Raw genomic sequence first — 21,419 nt, 5'->3', positions numbered from 1 at the left:
ATCTCCTCTTTAAAGTTCTGGTAATTGTTAGAACAATCAGCCCTTGCCTCCCAGATAGCTGTGCCCCACTCTCGAGCCCGGCCAGTAAGGAGTGAAATGACGTAAGCAACCCGAGCTCTCTCGCTAGAGTATGTGTTGGGTTGGAGAGAGAACACAATATCACACTGGGTGAGAAAGGAGCGGCACTCCGTGGGCTGCCCGGAGTAGCAAGGTGGGTTATTAACCCTAGGTTCCGGAGGCTCGGCAGGCCAGGAAGTAACAGGTGGCACGAGACGAAGACTCTGGAACTGTCCAGAGAGGTCGGAAACCTGAGCGGCCAGGTTCTCCACGGCATGGCGAGCAGCAGACAATTCCTGCTCGTGTCTGCCGAGCATGGCTCCTTGGATCTCGACGGCAGTGTTACGAGCATCTGTAGTCGCTGGGTCCATTCCTTGGTCGGATCCTTCTGTTATGCAGGTGAATGAGGACCCAAAAGCGACTTGGCGAAAACAGAGTTTTTAATCCAGTAAAGATACTTTACAAAACAAAAGGCATAATACTACTCGTAAAGACGAGAACAGACTGGAGACTTGATCAAGAACTGCAGGTTGCCTCGGGAAGGCACTTGAACCTAGCAGACTCAGACACCTGCTCACCACGCAGCATCTGAGGGAAACACGACACGACAGGGCAATACATAGACACAGCACGGTGAATATAGACAAGGATCCGACAGGGCAGGAACGGAAAACAAGGAGAGAAATAGGGACTCTAATCAGGGAAAAGGATCGGGAACAGGTGTGGGAAGACTAAATGATTGATTAGGGGAATAGGAACAGCTGGGAGCAGGAACGGAACGATAGAGAGAAGAGAGAGCGAGAGAGTGAGAGAGGGAGGGGGAGAGAGAGGGATAGAAAGAGGGAAAGAACCTAATAAGACCAGCAGAGGGAAACGAATAGAAGGGGAAGCACAGGGACAAGACATGATAATCAATGACAAAACATGACAAACACAAAGAAAATCCATTAAAATAACTTCAAATTGATCAGAAATACAGTGTAGACATTGTTAATGTTGTAAATGACTATTGTATTTGGAAACGGCTGATTTTATATGGAATATCTACATAGGCGTACAGAGGACTATTATCAGCAACCATCACTCCTGTGTTCCAATGGCACGTTGTGTTAGCTAATCCAAGTTCATCATTTTAAAATGATCTTTAGAAAAACCCTTTTCAAATTATGTTAGCACAGCTAAAAACTGTTGTCCTGATAAATACAGCAAGAGCAGGAGGACAAGTATATTATAGTGTGTAGTTTGAGAAGGCCAGCATCCCGGAGTTGCCTCTTCACTGTTGACGTTGAGACTGGTGTTTTGCAGGCACTATTTAATGAAGCTGCCAGTTGAGGACTTGTGAGGCATCTGTTTCTCAAACTAGACACTCTAATGTACTTGTCCTCTTGCTCATTTGTGCACCGGGGCCTTCCATTCCTCTTTCTATTCTGGTTAGAACCAGTTTGCGCTGTTCTATGAAGGGAGTAGTACACAGCATTGTACGAGATCTTCCGTTTCATGGCAATTTCTCGCATGGAATAGCCTTCATTTCTCAGAACAAGAATAGACTGATGAGTCTCAGAAGAAAGTCCTTTGTGTCTGGCCATTTTGAGCCTGTAATCGAACCCACAAATGCTCATGCTCCAGATACTCAACTAGTCTAAAGAAGGCCAGTTTTATTGCTTCTTTAATCAGTACAACAGTTTTCAGCTGTGCTAACATAATTGCAAAAGGGTATTCTTATGATCAATCAAAAGTGTATAATTTTATAAGGCTAACACAACGTGCTATTGGAACACAGGAGTGATGGTTGCTGATAATGGGCCTTTGTACGCCTATGTAGATATTCCATTAAAAAATCTGCCATTTCCAGCTACAATAATAATTTTCAACATTAGCAATGTCTACCCTGTATTTCTGATCAATTTGATGTTAGTTTAATGGACAGAAACGGTAGTGTACATTGGTAGTGTACATTGGAAAGTGTGACTCTGAATATTGGGATACTTGGTGAATTCTTGAATTCAACAGTGATTTCCTGGTTGTTGTGTAGAATATGAGGTCATCTCCACGACGAAGGGACCAGATGGTACTCAGGTGTCCATCCTGACCACCAACCAGACTCACACTGCAGTGGAGAACCTCAAACCCGAGAGCAGGTATATAACATAACATCTTTGTGCCTGTGTTTCAGATTGATACAACACATTGTATTCTCTCGGTATGCTCTCAGTCCTCAGACGGTAGCTTTTTTCAGAGCTTTGAAAAAGTATGAAAATGCATGCACTCGCTACCGTAAGTCTGCTAAATAACTCAAATGTAAATGCTTGTGAAGCTTAAACTTTCTGAGAGGCTTTCGTTCATGGAAATAATACAGAATTGAATTATTCATTGTATTATTACTACTTTTGTCAGAAGGATTAGCTAGCTAGCTATGTCTGGTTAAGATCAGGACCTGCACTTCTCTCTGGCGTAGTTGGAGAAGAAAGGTTCTTCACGTGTGGAGAGCAGAGGAGGGCTGCCACGCTCCCTAGGTTTTTAATGAAACCTGAATATGGGAGTATTTGACATTAAAGAAGTGATAGAATATAAACCAGGGCTTCCTGTGAGCTGAGCCTGCTGAGGCTGCTGGCACGTGGTGGACCAATCGCTGTGTCTGAACATCTCATATGGAGGAGACATTAGTGACTCTTTGGCTCTCCTGGCTCTCTGGACTGCACTGTCTAGAGAAGAGATAAATAGGGAGGCAATACTAGAGCCTCATTTTTCCTAACAACAAGGCCGAACAAGAATACACTACGTTTCCATCAAAATACTGTGTCCACTTTAAACGCTGTGAAGATTAGAGGAAAATGTGATTCTGTGGAAATGATTGCTTGCAATTGGAAATGGAGCGGAAATTGGAATCTGGAGCGAGTCGGTAGGATAATCGCTGTGAGACCTTCTGATAGTGACACTTCCTGCTCTTACCTCACAGCTACGAGTTCAAGGTGAAACCCAAGAACGAGCTTGGAGAGGGGCCACCCAGTGAGCCTGTGTCCTTCAACACTGAATCAGGTACCGTATGGGCCACGTTGTTTTCTAGGCCAGCACTAATAGGCCTCATTAAATGACACAAGAACTTGGTGATTGGTTGTTTCGTTGAATCGCTGACTTACACCATTACCTATTCAGGAGTCAGTTAAAAGTTCAAGAGCCACATCTGGCCTTTTGCGTAGGCCATCTGTTGACAAGGTCAGGCATTTGGCGTTAAACAAACAAACAAGCATTCACTAAAATACGCACGTACAAACGTACTAACGCACAGCCTCGTCAGCCAGCTCCAGTCATGTCTGGCGGTCCACCACTTACCGGTGTAGGGGTCTGTAATCAACTAGCTGTTGTTAACCTAATGATTTCAGCATGGCCCCTCCATTTCCATAACATTGGCTGTTGCCTCTCCATGTAAACTGCCTCCAACCCCAGGAGTGCTGTCGGCTGCCAGCTCTCCCTCATCCTGCATTGCAGCTCACAACACACTCAATCAAACTCACAAATACAACAGCGTATCATAAATGAATGGCAAGTAGGGAATCAGGTCATTTTTATGTTTCTGGGAGGACCTCACCGCCTCATTGGCTCACAGAGGCTTACCCTCTATGTGAGAGATGAGGATGAGTTTGAAGGCAGATGATTTGTCCTGGAGTCTCCTGGAGTCCCACACTACCATATCATACTGGCTCTTCAGTGCCAAAGTGGACTAATTTGCTACAAGACGTGTGGTTTTGTGGTCTTTTATTTAGGAGAATCACCAACTTATTTCAAAATATTTTGGAACCATTTGTACAGTCTATTCTGAGAAGAAGACATTTGAAAGCACCTACTAACTCACATTTCTCTCTCTGCCTCTTTTTCTCCATGTCTCCATCCCTCCGTCCTGCAGCGGACCCACGTGTGAGTGAGAATGTCTCAGGTAAGCCCCTCAGTCTGTGGTCTGTCCTGAGCACCGGTCCCAGGTGACACATTCCACCAGGCTGAATGAATGGATGATCTAAGGAAGGTCTGGCCTGGCACAGTGAGAGTCTGTGGAGACTCAGGCCACCGTGCCCCAGTGCAGCAGTACACTGCTCTCCATCCAATATCTATGAGCTCACTTCTTCCACGCCCAACTCACAGCCAGACCAAACATTTACACAGCTAAATGAATGGAGACATTTTTATTTTCCCTTTCATTTCATCAGTAGTAAAAGGCTGTGATACACTAAAAAGACAACTCTGATTGGGAATGCAAATATACATTTGGGCTTCTACTCATCTCTATTTTCTTAATTATTATCTTTGTTTCATGCTTCATGCCTTTGATATCCCGCGTGCTAATATTTTGTTAACTATTTCCTGTAGGAAAAGATGCCATCTGGACCCAGTTCCCCTTCAAGACAGACTCATACTCAGAGTGCAATGGCAAGCAGTATGTGAAGAGGACCTGGTACCGCAAGTTTGTGGGCATCCAGCTCTGCAACTCCCTCCGATACAAGATATATCTGAGTGATTCTCTCAACGGTCAGTTCTGCTTCCGGCGCTCGGTGTCTATAGTACAGTACAGAACAGAACTGTCGATCAGTTTAAATGGCCATCCCTTTCGACAACGTTTTCCCCTAATAACTTTACAGGTAAATTTTACAACATTGGGGACCAGACTGGCCATGGTGAGGACCACTGTCAGTTTGTAGACTCGTTCCTGGATGGGAGGACAGGAAACCAAGTCAGGGCTGACCAGCTGCCAGCAAGAGAAGGTACAAGCTACAGCACTGACACATCTATCTTCCAATTGTTGAAATGAGAACCTGTTGAGAATATGCTTAATATCCATGCCTGAAAACAACTACATTTTCACAATGTCTAAAACGACTCAAAGTTCAGCCCCTCACTTCATTTTGTCTGTTACATACAGGGTATTACAGGGCTATGAGACAAGAGCCTGTCAACTTTGGTCAGATAGGAGGGAACTCTCACGTCACCTACGTGTCATGGTACGAGTGTGGAACGGCCATTCCTGGCAAATGGTAGGACCCCCCAAAGCTGTCTGTGGAGAAGCCCGAAGGATATACAATTACATATCAAACCGTCTGGGAAGGTGGCAGGAGAGGTCCTTCTACACATCCAATCAGTCTCTGGATGCTACATATCCCCATCCAGCCGCCTCCGAAACCCCGGCCATGTAAAAACCTGTACAGGATCTCCGGGTCAGGTTAATATAATGTCCATATGTAATAGCCTTATCTTATTTATCAAACATGACAAAAAGTCAAAAGGATAAAAAGAACATAGTATGAGATAGATGGAGAAACTTCTAACTAACGGTGTGAGGTAACAAACATACAGTAGGTATCTTTTTTTTAAATTTTATAATGGGAAGCTGGCTCCCTGAAACTTATTTTGATAACGTGTATAATATTATTTATCAAAGTGTTTGATGCCATGTTCCGAGTTCTAGGAAATGGGTTATAATGCAACGCTTTTGCTGTACAGTACGAGTTGTAGAGTTTCAGACAACCTGCCGGAATTTCATGGTTTCATTCAGTGACCGATTCATGGTGCAAGAATTGTTCCATAATTTGGTCAGTCTTAGGGCTCTATTCAATGCGTATCGCTGAAGCTCAGCATTGCGGCACGATTGAAATTTAAAGGCAATATTCCAGAGTTAGCGGAGACTGCATTCATGGTAAACGGTTCAATGGGAAAGGACCTTCACATTTCCATCACACAATCTGTAACGCTTCAGCGAAACAAATTGAATCCAGCCCTAGTTCAATATACACCTTCAGAGAAGATAATGCTGTAAATATTAACATGAAGTCCACTCTCACACATATCCACTAACCAGTGGAGGCTGCTGAGGGGAGGACAGCTCATAATAATGGCTGGAACGGAGTGAATGGAATGGCATTAAACATATGGAAACCATGTGTTTGCTGTATTTGAAAACATTCCACTAATTCCCCTCAAGTCATTACCACGAGCCCGTCCTCCCCAATTAAGGTGCCACCAACCTCCTGTGCCAGTAGTTCATTGTTTGAATGTTGACCGAGTAAAGTCACCTAAAACCAAAAACAAGCATTGGAAAATAAGCACACACGCAGAGGACGTCTCGTACCAAACCAATATTTCTCCTTCATTAGCCCTGATATATGGGGTGGCTGTGCATGGGAGGTCTTTACACTTGCAATTTGCACAGCATAAATGTATTTATATGTATATGGAGAGAAAGTATTTTTTCAACTAACTTTTTCAAAAGACACGTCCCTTATAGCGAACGCTCATACTTCACAGTGTTCCACTGGCAACATTTTACATCCTCTGATACAACACGTTGTATATATATATCATGTTGGAAAATAAGAGGGATATCTTATCTTCTTAGTAGCCTTGATAAATGGTACAGAGAAGAGTCCTGTTGAATCATTTCTTAGTTTTGTACAAAAATACACTTTTGGCTCAATGCGCTTGCAGATCAGTGTTTTTATACTTATTTTTTATGGAGAATGTTTGTCATATGGAACTGTACTCTTGTTTTTTTAAACATACTTTAATTTCTGTATCTATTTTCAATAATAAAAACAGAAGTTCTGTTACTTTTTTATTTAAAAAAATATGTCCTTGCCATTTTTCACTTTGGGTAACGAGAGTGATAGTGTTTTCCAGTTGAAGGAGCGTACAGGTGGAACTTGAAAAATAAACTGCCTTCCTTAACTGGGCTGCTCTGTTTCATCCATATAATTTCTATTAGGTCTAAAAGAAAATGTAGTGGTTTTTATGGTCTGTCTATGTTGCCATGAGATGTTGACCACCACTGAGCCGATCCCCTTACAGCTCTTACATCCTGGTGTACTTTCCCCATGTCAGAGTAGAACCACATCGCCAATTAGAAAGATCAACAGACATCCATGGATTACCACGCTTTTCCAGAGAGAGCCCAACGAACGCCAAATTCAACACAGGGACATTCTTCCAAATCGCAGGGGCAAGGGGAAAAAAGGCTCTCATTGTCTGTATTAGCTTTCCAAGAGAAAGTTATAGTCTGGGCATAACAGCTCATGTCACATCAAGGTGGAGCGTTCCCTCAAATAGGACAGTAGTCTGATCCCAGGAACCTGACTGCATCACCCACAGCTGACCTACATACACTTTTAGAAGCAGTCTTTCAAAAGGAAGTTTTGAAATACAAAACCAGCAGGCTAAATACTGCTAAAATAAACACTATAGAAAACCGACAGGTTAAATACTGCTAAAATAACCACTCTCATACAAAACCAGCAGGCTAAATACTGCTAAAATAAACACTATACAAAACCAGCAGGCTAAATACTGCTAAACTAACCACTCTCATACAAAACCAACAGGCTAAATACTGCTAAAATAAACACTCTCATACAAAACCAACAGGCTAAATACTGCTAAACTAACCACTCCCATACAAAACCAGCAGGCTAAATACTGCTAAAATAAACACTATACAAAACCAACAGGCTAAATACTGCTAAAATAAACACTATACAAAACCAACAGGCTAAATACTGCTAAAATAAACACTATACAAAACCAGCAGGCTAAATACTGCTAAAATAAACACTATAGAAAACTGACAGGTTAAATACTGCTAAAATAACCACTATAGAAAACTGACAGGTTAAATACTGCTAAAATAACCACTCTCATACAAAACCAGCAGGCTAAATACTGCTAAAATAAACACTATAGAAAACTGACAGGTTAAATACTGCTAAACTAACCACTCTCATACAAAACCAGCAGGCTAAATACTGCTAAAAAAAACACTATACAAAACCGACAGGTTAAATACTGCTAAAATAAACACTATAGAAAACCAGCAGGCTAAATACTGCTAAAATAAACACTATACAAAACCGACAGGTTAAATACTGCTAAAATAAACACTTTATACAAAACCAACAGGTTAAATACTGCTAAACTAACCACTTCATACAAAACCCAACAGGTTAAATACTGCTAAAATAAACACCTTATACAAAACCAGCAGGCCAAATACTGCTAAAATAACCACTTCATACAAAACCAACTGGCTAAATACTACTAAACTAACTAGAGGTCGACCGATTATGATCTTTCAATGCCAATACCGATACCGATCATTGGGGGACCAATAACCTGATACCGATTAATCGGCCACTTTTTAAAATGTTTTTGTAATAATCACAATTACAACAATACTGAATGAACACTTATTTGAATATAATACATCAATAAAATCAATTTAGCCTCAAATAAATAATGAAACCTGTTCAATTTGGTTTAAATAATGCAAAAACAAAGTGTTGGAGAAGAAAGTAAAAGTGCAATATGTGCTATGTAAGAAAGCTAACGTTTCAGTTCCTTGCTCAGAACATGAGAACATATGAAAGCTGGTGGTTCCTTTTAACATGAGTCTTCAATATTCCCAGGTAAGAAGTTTTAGGTTGTAGTTATTATAGGAATTATAGGACTATTTCTCTCTATACAATTTGTATTTCATTAACCTTTCACTATTGGATGTTCTTATAGGCACTTTAGTATTTCCAGTGTAACATTATAGCTTCCGTCCCTCTCCTCGCTCCTACCTGGGCTCGAACCAGGAACACAACGACAACAGCCACCCTCGAAGCAGCGTTACCCATGCAGAGCAAGGGGAACAACCACTCCAAGTCTTAGAGCGAGTGACGTTTGAAACGCTATTAGCGCGCACCCCGCTAACTAGCTAGCCATTTCACATCGGTTACTCCAGCCTAATCTCGGGAGTTGATAGGCTTGAAGTCATAAACAGCTGCTGGCAAACGCACAAAAGTGCTGTTGGAATGAATGCTTACGAGCCTGCTGCTGCCTACCATTGCTCAATCAGACTGCTCTATCAAATCATAGACTTAGTTATAACATGATAAAACACAGAAATACGAGCCTTAGGTCATTAATATGGCCGAATCCGGAAACTATCATCTCGAAAGCAAGACGTTTATTCTTTCAGTGAAATACGGAACCGTTCCGTATTTTATCTAATGGGTTGCATCCATAAGTCTAAATATTCCTATTACATTGCACAACCTTCAATGTAATGTCATAATTACGTAAAATTCTGGCAATTTACGTGGCCCAAACTGTTGCATATACATTGACTCTGTGTGCAATGAACGCAAGAGAAGTGACACAATTTCACCTGGTTAATATTGCATGCTAACCTGGATTTCTTTTAGCTAAATATGCAGGTTTAAAAATATATACTTCTGTGTATTGATTTTAAGAAAGGCATTGAAGTTTATGGTTGGGTACACATTGGAGCAACGATACGCATCGATTATATGCAACGCTGGACACACTAGATAAACTAGTAATATCATCAACCATGTGTTGTTCACTAGTGATTATGATTGATTGACTGATTGTTGCTATCTCTGCCTGGCTGGTTTGATTTTGATTTGATTGTTTTTTATAAGATAGGTTTAATGCTAGCTAGCAACTTACCTTGGCTTACTGCATTCTCGTAACAGGCAGTCTCCTCGTGGAGTGCAATGTAATCAGGTGGTTAGAGCGTTGGACTAGTTAACTGTCAGGTTGCAAGTTTGAATCCCCCGAGCTGACAAGGTAAAAGTCTTTTCCCTGTACGAGGCAGTTAACCCACCATTCCTAGGCCGTCATTGAAAGTAGGAATGTGTTCTTAACTAACTTGCCTAGTTAAATAAAGATTAAATAAAAGGTGTGAAAATAAATAAATACATTTTTTTTAAATCGGCCAAATCGGTGTCCAAAATTGCCAATTTCCGATTGTTATGAAAACTTGAAATCGGCCCTAATTAATCGCCCATTCCGATTAATCGGTCGACCCCTAAAACGGACGACTTCATACAAAACCAACAGGCTAAATACTGCTAAAATAACCACTTCATACAAAACCAACAGGCTAAATACTGCTAAACTAACCACTTCACACAAAACCAACTGGCTAAATACTATAAAAATAACCACTTCATACAAAACCAACAGGCTAAATACTGCTAAACTAACCACTTCATACAAAACCAACTGGCTAAATACTATAAAAATAACCAATTTATACAAAACCAACAGGCTAAATACTGCTCAACTAACCATTTCATAAAAACCAACAGGCTAAATACTGCTAAAATAACCACTTCATACAAAACCAACAGGTTAAATACTGCTAAACTAACCACTTCATACAAAACCAACAGGCTAAATACTGCTCAACTAACCACTTCACCCTTGCTGCTTTAGTAATAATAACACTGCTCTGCATTAAGAAGGATGGACCAGTCTGTGCAGGCAATGAGACATTACCAGCTGAACAATAAGATTTGCAGAATGATAAAGATAAGCTTCAGCTAACCAGTGCCATCAGGGACACTGCCAGGCTTGATGCCAAGCTGATCCATGGGGAACAACTCAGCGGTATGAGTTACAGAATGGGAATGTTACACAGATATAGGATCTTCATTTGAGACAGTTTGCTACAGCAGGAAAATAATCCTGCAGCAACAGGAAATGTGATTTGTTACGTGGATTATATCATGGGAATTTTTGTAGGTGTTGATCCTTTTTTTGTAAGCGAAAATCAAATCTGAAATTTCAAAGTGGAAATTGCAAACTTCAAAAGCCTTTTTAAACCACAAATACACTACAAATAGCTTACAGTACATTCGAAAAGTATTCAGACCCCTTGACTTTATCCACATTTTGTTATGTTACTGCCTTATTCTAAAATGTATTAAATTGTGTTTTTTTCCTCATCAATCTACACACACAATACCCCATAATGACAAAGCTTAAAACAGTGCCGACAGTTTTGATGAGAAAAAAATATTTAAAAAAATGAAATATCACATTTACATAAGTATTCAGACCCTTTACTCATTACTTTGTTGAAGCACAATTGGCAGCGATTACAGCCTCAAGCCTTCTTGGGTATGACGTTACAAGCTTGGCACACCTGTATTTGGGGAGTTTATCTGAATCTTCTCTGTAGATTCTCTTAAGCTCTGTCAGGTTGGATGGGGAGCATTGCTGCACAGCTATTTTCAGGTAAGATGGGGTTCAAGTCTGAGCTCTGGCTTGGCCACTCAAGGACATTCAGAGACTTGTTCTGAAACCACTCCTGGGTTGTCTTGGCTGTGTGCTTAGTGTCATTGTCCTGTTGGAAGGTGAACCTTTGCCCCAGTCTGAGGTCCTGAGCGCTCTGTAGCAGGTTTTCATCAAGGATCTCTCTGTACTTTGCTCTGTTCATTTTCCCCTCAATTCTGACTAGTCTCCCAGTCCCTACCACTGAAAAACAACCCCACAGTATGATGCTGCCACCACCATGCTTCACCGTAAGCATGGTGCCAGGTTTGTGCCAGATGTGACGCTTGGCATTCAGGCCAAAGAATTCAATCTTGGTTCCATCAGACCAGATAATCTTGTTTCTCATGGTCTGAGTCCTTTGGGTGCCCAAGCAGGCCGTCATGTGCCTTTTACTGAGGAGTGGCTTCCGTCTGGCCACTCTGCCAAAAAGGCCTGATTGGTGGAGTGCTGCAGAGATGGTTGTCTCATCTTCACAGAGGAACTCTAGAGCTCTGCCAGAGTGACCATCGGGTTCTTGGTCACCTCCCTGACTAAGGCCCTTCTCCCCCGATTGCTCAGTTTGGCCAGGTGGCCAGTTCTTGGTGGTTCCAAACTGTGTTCTTGGGGAACTTCAATGCTGCAGACATCTTCCCCAGATCTATACCTGGACACAATCCTGTCTCGGAGCACTCTAACAAATCCTTTGACCTCATGGCTTGGTTTTAGCTGTGACATGCACTGTCAACTTTTGGACCTTATATAGACAGGTGTGTGCCTTTCCAAATCATGTCCAATCAATTGAATTTACCACAAGTGGACTCCAATCAAGTTGTAGAAACATCATAAGGATGATCAATGGAAACCAGATGCACCGGAGCTCAATTTTGAGTCTCATAGAAAAGGGTCTAAATACCTATGTAAATATGGTATTTCTAAAAAATGTATTTTTTTTTCGCTTTGTCATTATGGGGTATTGTTTGTAGATTGATGAGGATTTTAAAAAATGTAATACATTTTAGAATAAGGCTGTAACTTAACAATGTGTAAAAGGTCAAGGGGTCTGAATACTTTTTGAATGCATTGTAACAGTATATAGAGGCTTCTGTCCAAGTATGCTGGCTAGACAGACAACATACAACAATGTCAGCAGAGAGTATAGTGTAAGTGGCCATGTCTCACTACACAACTACACCGCCCACCCACGCCGCTTTACACAAGGGAACCACAAATCCCACGCAGCTGTTTCAACAGCAGGGCATTCACTGTATATAGGAACAGTTTCACAGTATGGCCTTTATAGCTCGCTGATTTCTCATGTTAACAGGGGTAGAACTGCAGGGCTTGGCTGTTAATCAAATATACTGTACTAATTAATGATCACAAGCAGAATTCAGCCTCAACAGTTGATAAATAAGCTCTGTGAGGCCAAAATGCCAATGGTGGAATCATTATGCAGGGACATTACATCATTGGGTGGCGATTCCTCATAATTTCAGGCATTAGACAATGCATGTGTTTAGTTTAGGAGTTAGATTTCAGGTCAAGACTGAAGGTATAGGGGCAAGCCTCTTTCACACAACATTGTGAAGCCCAAAGTGTATACAGAGAGAGAAATATAGGAGCACGTCAAAACAACTGAGTGTCATAGAAAAACAACGGAGCCCGATAACAGATGTCTGTATGTGTTGTACTGAAATCAGTTCTCAAATCATGGAAATGTGCACCAGACACCAGTCCACAGATCTCCATTCAACGGTCAGTCAACCACTGACATCAAACAAATGTCTCGATCGAAAAACCAAGAAAATCGAAGCGTCCCATTTATATTTGAATTGTATTGAATTGAGTTCCATGTGTCATAAACCATCTCGAAACCCGTAACAAAAAGGGAGAAACGAAAGGAAAGGAAAAACGAAAAACGAAAGAAAGGAAAAACGAAATATATTTATTAACTAAAGTAAACTAAATACAATTAGCAATTGTGTGTGTAGTCAGTAATCAGTAGTGTAAGTAAGTGGTTGCGTGCATAAATGTGATAATAAGGGGTGTTGAAAGGTGCCAACGCAAACAAACAAAAACAGCCACAAAAATGCCACAACCAAAATCAATCAGTGTCTGCATGGAGAGAGTCTCCTCAATGAATGATGAAGAGGTGCATTTATCCTGGGACACACCTGAGCCCAGGTGTGTCCCATTTCGCTGACGACCCTCCCGGCTGCACCAACTGACATCCTATTAAGGAAAACAAGAGCAAAGAGGAAGAATTCGGCAGACAGAGTGGGAGGCTCGTTACAATGTCTATGCGATATTCCAACTCACAAGCCCCGCATGTAATGTAACAGTCAGTATTGATGAGCCATATGCAGCAAGCTTTTACTATGATGAAACATGAGCACAGGAGAAGAAGTGAAAGATGAAAGAAGAAATGTGTCTGTGAGAAAATAAAATGAGCTAATCAATGACTTGGACTTGAATAGGATCTGACTGTCAGTAACCAGGAAGTGTCCAGCACTCTGTGAACAGCACATGCTGGTACTGTAACCAATCCTCTAGTTTTCAGGGGATGTGATAAAAGTCCACTTCCTGGTTACTGACAGTGAGTACATGGCCCTGGGGAGTTTAGACAGCAGGCCTCTGGGAGGGTCTGTTCTGCAGCCAGCTGGAAATGTTCAGTTTCTTTCTCTAGGGGCGCATCCAAGATGGCGCCCTATTCACTATATAGGCCTAGCACACTACTTTTGGCCAGGGTCCATAGCTGGTTCGACCAGGGCCCATAGGTAGTGTACTATATAGGGAGTAGGGTGCCATTTCAGATGCAACAGTAGTGTGTTCTGCAGCCAGCTGGAAGTTCTCTCTCTCTCTCTCTCTCTCTGAGAAGGCATGTGTGTACTGGGGTCCCTCATCACATCCACATCCAGCTGTATCCCCATCACATCTCTAGGGCAGGGTTTCTTAAACTATGGGTCGGGACTCGAAGCAGGCCCTGGGCATGTGAGAGGTGGGTCACAAGTTATGATAATACATCTATAATCACATACTATTTCTTCTTCGTTTGGGTCTCGAACTGAAAAAGTTGAAGAATCCCTGCTGTAGAGGACTGCTGGCAAAAATACCATTTGATTGAAGCTGACTTTAGGGGCTTCTCTTCTCTGTGATTTGTCTCAGTAGCAAAATCACTGTGACTATTGGGAAATAAAACAGGAATAGTGCAGGGTTAAACTCAGTACTGACTGTCGTACTCCTCACCCCAGTCACTCAGCCACAAAGTACATTGTGTGAAGGAGGTTCTGATAGTAAGTAAACATTTTGGGACAATGCTCGTGTCTAGCAATTAAACAGCATGGATGACATTTACAGAAGAGTTGTGAAGAATGACCTTTCCCTTTCAAGGACATACATAGCAGAATACACTGAAATGATGAAAAAAGAGAGCTGTCCAGGCACTCAGTATTCAGTCAACTGAAAACACATGTTGAATGTGTTTGCTTTCTTTTGTCAACTTCCCTCAATGCAAAGGTGAGACGCTTTGTACCAGATGTATAAAAGCATATCCCCAGTGTCCCCCCTATAATCACTACCAACATGGGTAGTGTTAAAACAAAAGCACTCCTAAAATGAAATGAAAAGCACTCATAAAACTGTTTTACTAGCATTACAAATACGGGTTAAAGCTTGTGTGGTCCATTTTCTGTTTTTCTGTTATGAGCTATAACGCTTCACGTCAGTACTAAATAGACAAAGGCCCCATAACCAACCTGAATCACAGAGAAACATGTTAGCACAGTCCTGCAGTGGACAGACGAGGGCTGTGAAAACAATCACAACACTAATCTCTATGCAGGGATCCCATGCTTGTATGAGGTAGTCATCACAGAGCAATACCATATTAATCTCCATGCCCCTCTTCACTGTCATCCACCTTCCCCTGAGCCAAGCACCCTTCATCCTCCGCTCTCCTTCCATCCTCCTTCCATCTCTCCATTCATCCCTCAAAAAAATATTTTTCCTTATACAGGGAATCCCTGCCCAGATAGGATTAGGGAATTTCCCTTGGACCACAACTCATCTATCAAGGAAGCCCTTGAGAGAAACATGACAGGGAGAAAGAAAAGCGGAGGGTTGAGAGTCCTAATCCGATGCAGTGTTTTCCTTCTACACACTCCATTCCCCTCAGCTGGGATGCTCTCACACACGCATACATACACTAGAGCACGCACACACACACACACACACACACACACACACACACACACACACACACACACACACACACACACACACACACACACACACACACACACACACACACACACACACACACACACACACACACACACACACACACACACACACACACACACACACACACGGTTTTCCTACAAACAAGCCAGCCTGTGAAGTTCAGAGAACAAAAGCTCAGGCGTCTTAATGGAGAATTGATGTTGAAAAAATGTGGGACATTCCAACTGTACTGACTAATGACCACAAGTTAATAGTCCCGAACCTCTTTAATGACCACCATTAATTAAAGAGGATTAGCAAGTGTGAGGAAAACAGAGGAGAGGGCTAAAACGACAGGGAATCGATGGGGAGAGAGCAAACACCATTGTAAATAGAACCCATATTCATGTTTATTTATTTTCCATTTTGTACTTTAACTATTTGCACATCGTTACAACACTGTAAATCGACATAATGACATTTGAAATGTCTCTATTCTTTTGGAACTTGTGTGAGTGTAATATTTACTGTTCACTTCTATTGTTTATTTCACTTTTGTTTATCCATTTCACTTGATTTGGCAATGTCAACATATGTTTCCCATGACAATAAAGCCCATTGAATTGAACTGAGAGGGAGAAAAACAGACAGAGAAACAGAAAGTGAGAGAAACAGAAAAAGAGAGAGAAACAGAGATACAGAGAGAGAGGAAGAGATAAAGAGAGAGAGTGAGAGAGAGCAAGAGAGAAAGAAAGACAGAGAGGCAGAGCAACAAGGGGCATTTCTAGAGAAAGTGAGAGAAGAGGGTGTTGCTGAGACAGACTCGCACAGAGAAGCCATAGTCTCCATGATGATAAATGAGAGAGTGTGTTATTATAGGTGGGCAGAGCATTACTACATCATAGAGAGTGTGTTATTATAGGTGGGCAGAGCATTACTACATCACAGAGAGTGTGTTATGCCAGAGGTTGGCAGAGCATTACTACATCACAGAGAGTGTGTTATGCCAGAGCTGGGCAGAGCATTACTACATCATAGAGAGTGTGTTATGCCAGAGCTGGGCAGAGCATTACTACATCATAGAGAGTGTGTTATGCCAGAGGTGGGCAGAGCATTACTACATCACAGAGAGTGTGTTATGCCAGAGGTTGGCAGAGCATTACTACATCACAGAGAGTGTGAGCAAATTCCAGACGACATGGAAACTTTTGGGCAACCAGGACTCAAATGTTTTGGCTGAGTTTTGCCATTTTAAGCTCCTAATGCGCACATCAAATCACTGGCATGTCAAAGTAGGGCATAAACCTAAAAATAAAACCACAGTAAAACAATGAACAAAAGCAGTAGAAAGGTTTTATTTACCATCAGAAATAAATGGTCTTTCCATGCTTTGAGCGACTGTGGATGCATGCAATGGTTTTCCTGACTGAGCGAGGCTCTGTTCTCATTTTCTCACGGGGAGTTGAGTTGACTCATATTATGGGTCTAAATAGAGAGACAAAGTGGATTATGGGTGTTTGGCGATAGTGTTACAGTGGCTGAAGTTCAGACTCACATTCTGTTGGTGTTGAGATGATGATTTAGGGTTGAGAAGGTTATTTGGGGCCATAAATAAAATAACAAACACAGATTGGTATTAGTCCCAAATGCCGCCCTATTCCCTACATAGTGCACTGCTTTTGCTACTGCACGATATATATAGTGATTACAGTGCCATTTGGGACGTAGCCCTAAATCCTCTTGAACCTACCCATAAGGCCATGGTTAGTTACTAGCAGAAAGTAGCGATAAAGTGGTGACACTGCTGTCTCAACATCTCTGATATAATGAGTTTAGGGTTGGTTGGGTGTTCTGATACAATAAGGTTAGGGTTGGTTGGGTGTTCTGATATAATAAGGTTAGGGTTGGTTGGGTGTTCTGATACAATAAGGTTAGGGTTGGTTGGGCATCTGATATGAGGAGGTTATGGTTGATTGGGTGTTCTGATACAATAAGGTTAGGGTTGGTTGGGTGTTCTGATACAATAAGGTTAGGGTTGGTTGGGTGTTCTGATACAATAAGGTTAGGGTTGGTTGGGTGTTCTGATACAATAAGGTTAGGGTTGGTTGGGTGTTCTGATACAATGAGTTTAGGGTTGGTTGGGTGTTCTGATACAATACGGTTAGGGTTGGTTGGGTGTTCTGATACAATGAGTTTAGGGTTGGTTGGGCATCTGATATGAGGAGGTTATGGTTGATTGGGGATCTGTATAATGAGGTTAGGGTTGGTTGGGTGTTCTGATACAATAAGTTTAGGGTTGGTTGGGTGTTCTGATACAATAAGGTTAGGGTTGGTTGGGCATCTGATATGAGGAGGTTATGGTTGATTGGGGATCTGTATAATGAGGTTAGGGTTGGTTGGGTGTTCTGATACAATGACCAAAGGTTAGGGCTAGTTGGGGATTGGGCATCAGAAGCAGATGGAAAGTAAAAACGACATAATGTAAATACGGTTCTGCCGGGGAGTATCCATTGCAACTAAAACCAAATGCATTAGACTCAAGTGTCAAAACACAACAACCATTGGGCTGTTTCATCCAATGACGTAGCTAACCTCTTTGAGAGACTCTGAAGGCACCATGACCATGCCAACGACCGGACGGTTGAGAAAAAAACCTGTAAGTGCGGTTGGTGTGGTCGGCGCACCTCAACGTGACACATGTCAAAGGACTCGTAGCCTTGAACTCTGAGTACCTGTAAGGGATCCTGTGTGTGTGTGTGTATGTGTGTCTACTACTCCGTGGCCTGTTACCCATCAACTCTGTTACATAACTCAAGACAGGAGTCCAGTCTCCCCAGTCACTTTTGTCAAGGTTCATTGCAATAAGAAGTTCATGTCTTTTCAACAGAAGGATGATAGAGGAGCAATGACAAGGGAGCTTTTCCTTCAATCACTCCTATTATCTATCTACCCTTATTAGGTGACTGTAAATTCTCCAGCTGTTGATTGAGTTGTGACAAGAGGCTTTGACAGTACTGAGGTCAGACGGAGACATTCCAGAATACATTCCTTGGGTAGTAATCTGCATGGCCTTGTCAGTGAATGAGCTTGACCTCATTTATTACTGTAAACCCCATAGCATTCAAAACACCTGTTCGCCAAACGTCTCCATTGAAGATAACTAATTTCTTTCGAAAATATACATTCGCAAATTTGCCACGAATGAATGGACTCATTTCTTTCATCCATTCTCTTCTCTTCCTCCAAAAATGAATGTAAAAACTATGAAATACAGTCTGAAACAATTCATTATTTTGTTCCTGGGAGGAATTTCCTGATTGACTCTAGCAACTCTTTCTTCATCCGGTTTTGATCAGAACCTCTCTTCACCTTTAATTTATTTTTCAGAGTTAATCTTACAAAGCTGGCTTTAAAAAAATAATATATATAGAAACATGCTTCTCCACCTGTCCTCCATCCTGCAGTAGGTTTGATTCTCAGAAGAATCAAACCTCTCACAACTCTGAAAAGTCACTGAGCGGCTTAAAGTTTGAACCTGTACAATTGTTCCAAAAGGGTTATTCGGCTGTCCTCATAGGATATCCCTTTTTGGTTTTAGGTAGAACCCTTTTTGGTTTCACGTATAACCATTTTGGGTTCCATGTAGAACCCTCTGTGCAAAGGGTTCTACATGGAACCCAAAAGCGTTCTACCTGGAACGAAAAATGGTTATTTAAATGGTTTCCTATGGGAACAGCCAAATAAGCTTTTGGGTTCTAGATAGCACCTTTTTTCAAAGAGTGTACAAGAGTTGGGTCCAATCATGTTCATATGATGTATTCCCTTAGTAGATATTTTTTACTGTGAGAAACATCTAAACCAGTGTTCACCAACACTGTTCTTAGAGAGCTACCCTCCAGTAGGTAATCACTTCAAACCCAGTTGTAACTAACTTGATGCAGCTGATCAACCAGCTAATTATTAGAATGAGGTGAGCTAGGTAAGGTTGGAGTGAAAACCTACAGGACAGTAGCCCTCCAGGAACATGGTTGGAGAGCACTGATCCAAACCATTTAACCTGTAGACTCTAGCGGATGAACTCCAACTGATCCGCCAGCAGCCGTTGACTAATATCTGATAAATCAGCCGTGCTGTTTAATATGACACTAGAAGAAAAAGACAAGGGAAGCAGCACATCCCAGAATGTATTTATTTACATTACATGCTCTAGTAGTGCATGGTCTATCAGTCACCTTATGGAGATCTGAATAGCATACCATCCCTGTGTTCGTTTTGGGGAGGGGAGAACGTGTTGCTACTCTGCCTGCGCACCATCTGTGCTCTCGTGGAGATTTTCCTTGGAGTTTCAAACAAAAGAAATAACTAAACTAATGGAGCTTCCAAAAGACATCAGTTAATCAACGCTGGACCCAGATCTTCCAGCCCCAGAGACGCTCTGTGCCTGCGCTGCCTGAGGTGGGCCGCCAACTCACTGTCATGTCCAGGACTTGATTGTTCAAACAGACGAAAAGATTGAGGCGGACAAAATCGTCCAAATATCTGATTGTTTCTACAGAAATGAGAGAGGAGAGGAGGCTTTGCACCGTGCCAGTGGAGAGGCTGGCTGTCAGGAACGAGGGGGATGAATTCCCAGAAGAATGATTATAATCTGAAACGTTTGGCAGAGCCAGAGACGCTAGATTTATGTTTGAAATTACGATTGGACATCCACACAGAGAGTGGGAATGGTTTGTAGAATATTTTGTCTGGTGTAGGTTCCACAGAAGGTTGGTAGCACCTTAATTGTGGAGGTTGGGCTCGTGGTAATGACTGGAGCGTATTCAGTGGAATGGTATCAACAAATCCAACACATGGTTTCCAGGTGTTTGACACCATTCCATGAGCTCCGTTCCGGACATTATTATGAGCAGTTCTCCCCTCAGCAGCCTCCGCTGGTAGATTTCACTGCAGCATGCAATCCAGCGCGTCTCTCGTTCCACAAACAATCCCTGCTTGTCCTTATTACCCATTTCTGAGAACTAGTATTTATTGAGGTCTATTTAAAAAGAGTTTATTCCAAAACGCTATATCCACCAATTTTTCAAATTGGTGTTTTTTTCATCATAAATTAATGGTTATAGGTATCTTCATGTGCATCTTCAAATGGCACGCTATTCCTTACCCTTCACCTCCACTGTGACCGTAGTGTCAATGGCTATTCCTTACCCTTCAGCTCCACTGTGACCGTAGTGTCAATGGCTATTCCTTACCCTTCAGCTCCACTGTGACCGTAGTGTCAATGGCTATTCCTTACCCTTCACCTCCACTGTGACCGTAGTGTCAATGGCTATTCCTTACCCTTCAGCTCCGCTATCAGCTTGGTGTCAATGGCTATTCCTTACCCTTCAGCTCCGCTATCAGCTTGGTGTCAATGGCTATTCCTTACCCTTCAGCTCCGCTATCAGCTTGGTGTCAATGGCTATTCCTTACCCTTCAGCTCCGCTATCAGCTTGGTGTCAATGGCTATTCCGTACCCTTCAGCTCCGCTATCAGCTTGGTGTCAATGGCTATTCCTTACCCTTCAGCTCCGCTATCAGCTTGGTGTCAATGGCTATTCCTTACCCTTCAGCTCCGCTATCAGCTTGGTGTCAATGGCTATTTCTTACCCTTCAGCTCCACTATCAGCTTGGTGTCAATGGCTATTTCTTACCCTTCAGCTCCACTATCAGCTTGGTGTCAATGGCTATTCCTTACCCTTCAGCTCCACTATCAGCTTGGTGTCAATATGACATTCTATCTGCTACACAGAGCTCATTGTTTGAGAGTGGAGAGCAACAGAGAACCGAGGGGAATGGCATCTTTATTCTATTTCCCCTATTATATTGTACCATATTCATTGATTATGCGTAAGTACAATAGTTTTGGTCCAGTTTTTGCAAGTACTCAAATTTTTTGCTAGTGCTTGTGCTAAATGATCCTCTAATTACACACGTTTCTTTTGTTCACATTGTGAACATAGTCAATGTAGCTAGCTAGAGTTTCTGCTAGCTAGAAGCTTCTTCACTTCATACTGTAAGGAC

At 42.0% G+C, this 21,419-nt stretch overlaps 1 protein-coding gene across 20 annotated transcripts in view; it reads left to right on the top strand.

Annotated features, from left to right (window-relative positions):
• Positions 1-6,765, top strand: part of LOC124008339 (target of Nesh-SH3-like) — a 43,354-nt gene extending 36,589 nt beyond the window's left edge. For all 20 annotated transcript variants that reach the window (XM_046319507.1, XM_046319506.1, XM_046319508.1 and 17 more), the window contains 6 exons: positions 2,090-2,195; positions 3,014-3,093; positions 3,959-3,988; positions 4,417-4,575; positions 4,686-4,808; positions 4,967-6,765. In XM_046319507.1, coding sequence (XP_046175463.1) covers positions 2,090-2,195; positions 3,014-3,093; positions 3,959-3,988; positions 4,417-4,575; positions 4,686-4,808; positions 4,967-5,082 — 614 coding nt within the window. In that variant the 3' untranslated portion in view covers positions 5,083-6,765. The remainder of the gene's footprint in view (positions 1-2,089; positions 2,196-3,013; positions 3,094-3,958; positions 3,989-4,416; positions 4,576-4,685; positions 4,809-4,966) is intronic.
• Positions 6,766-21,419: the final 14,654 nt, after the last annotated feature.

The sequence above is a fragment of the Oncorhynchus gorbuscha genome, linkage group LG21 (genome assembly GCF_021184085.1).
Source record: "Oncorhynchus gorbuscha isolate QuinsamMale2020 ecotype Even-year linkage group LG21, OgorEven_v1.0, whole genome shotgun sequence".
NCBI lineage: Eukaryota > Metazoa > Chordata > Actinopteri > Salmoniformes > Salmonidae > Oncorhynchus > Oncorhynchus gorbuscha.
Note: the sequence above shows the minus strand (reverse complement) of the source record. Positions and strands in the feature narration are given on the sequence as shown.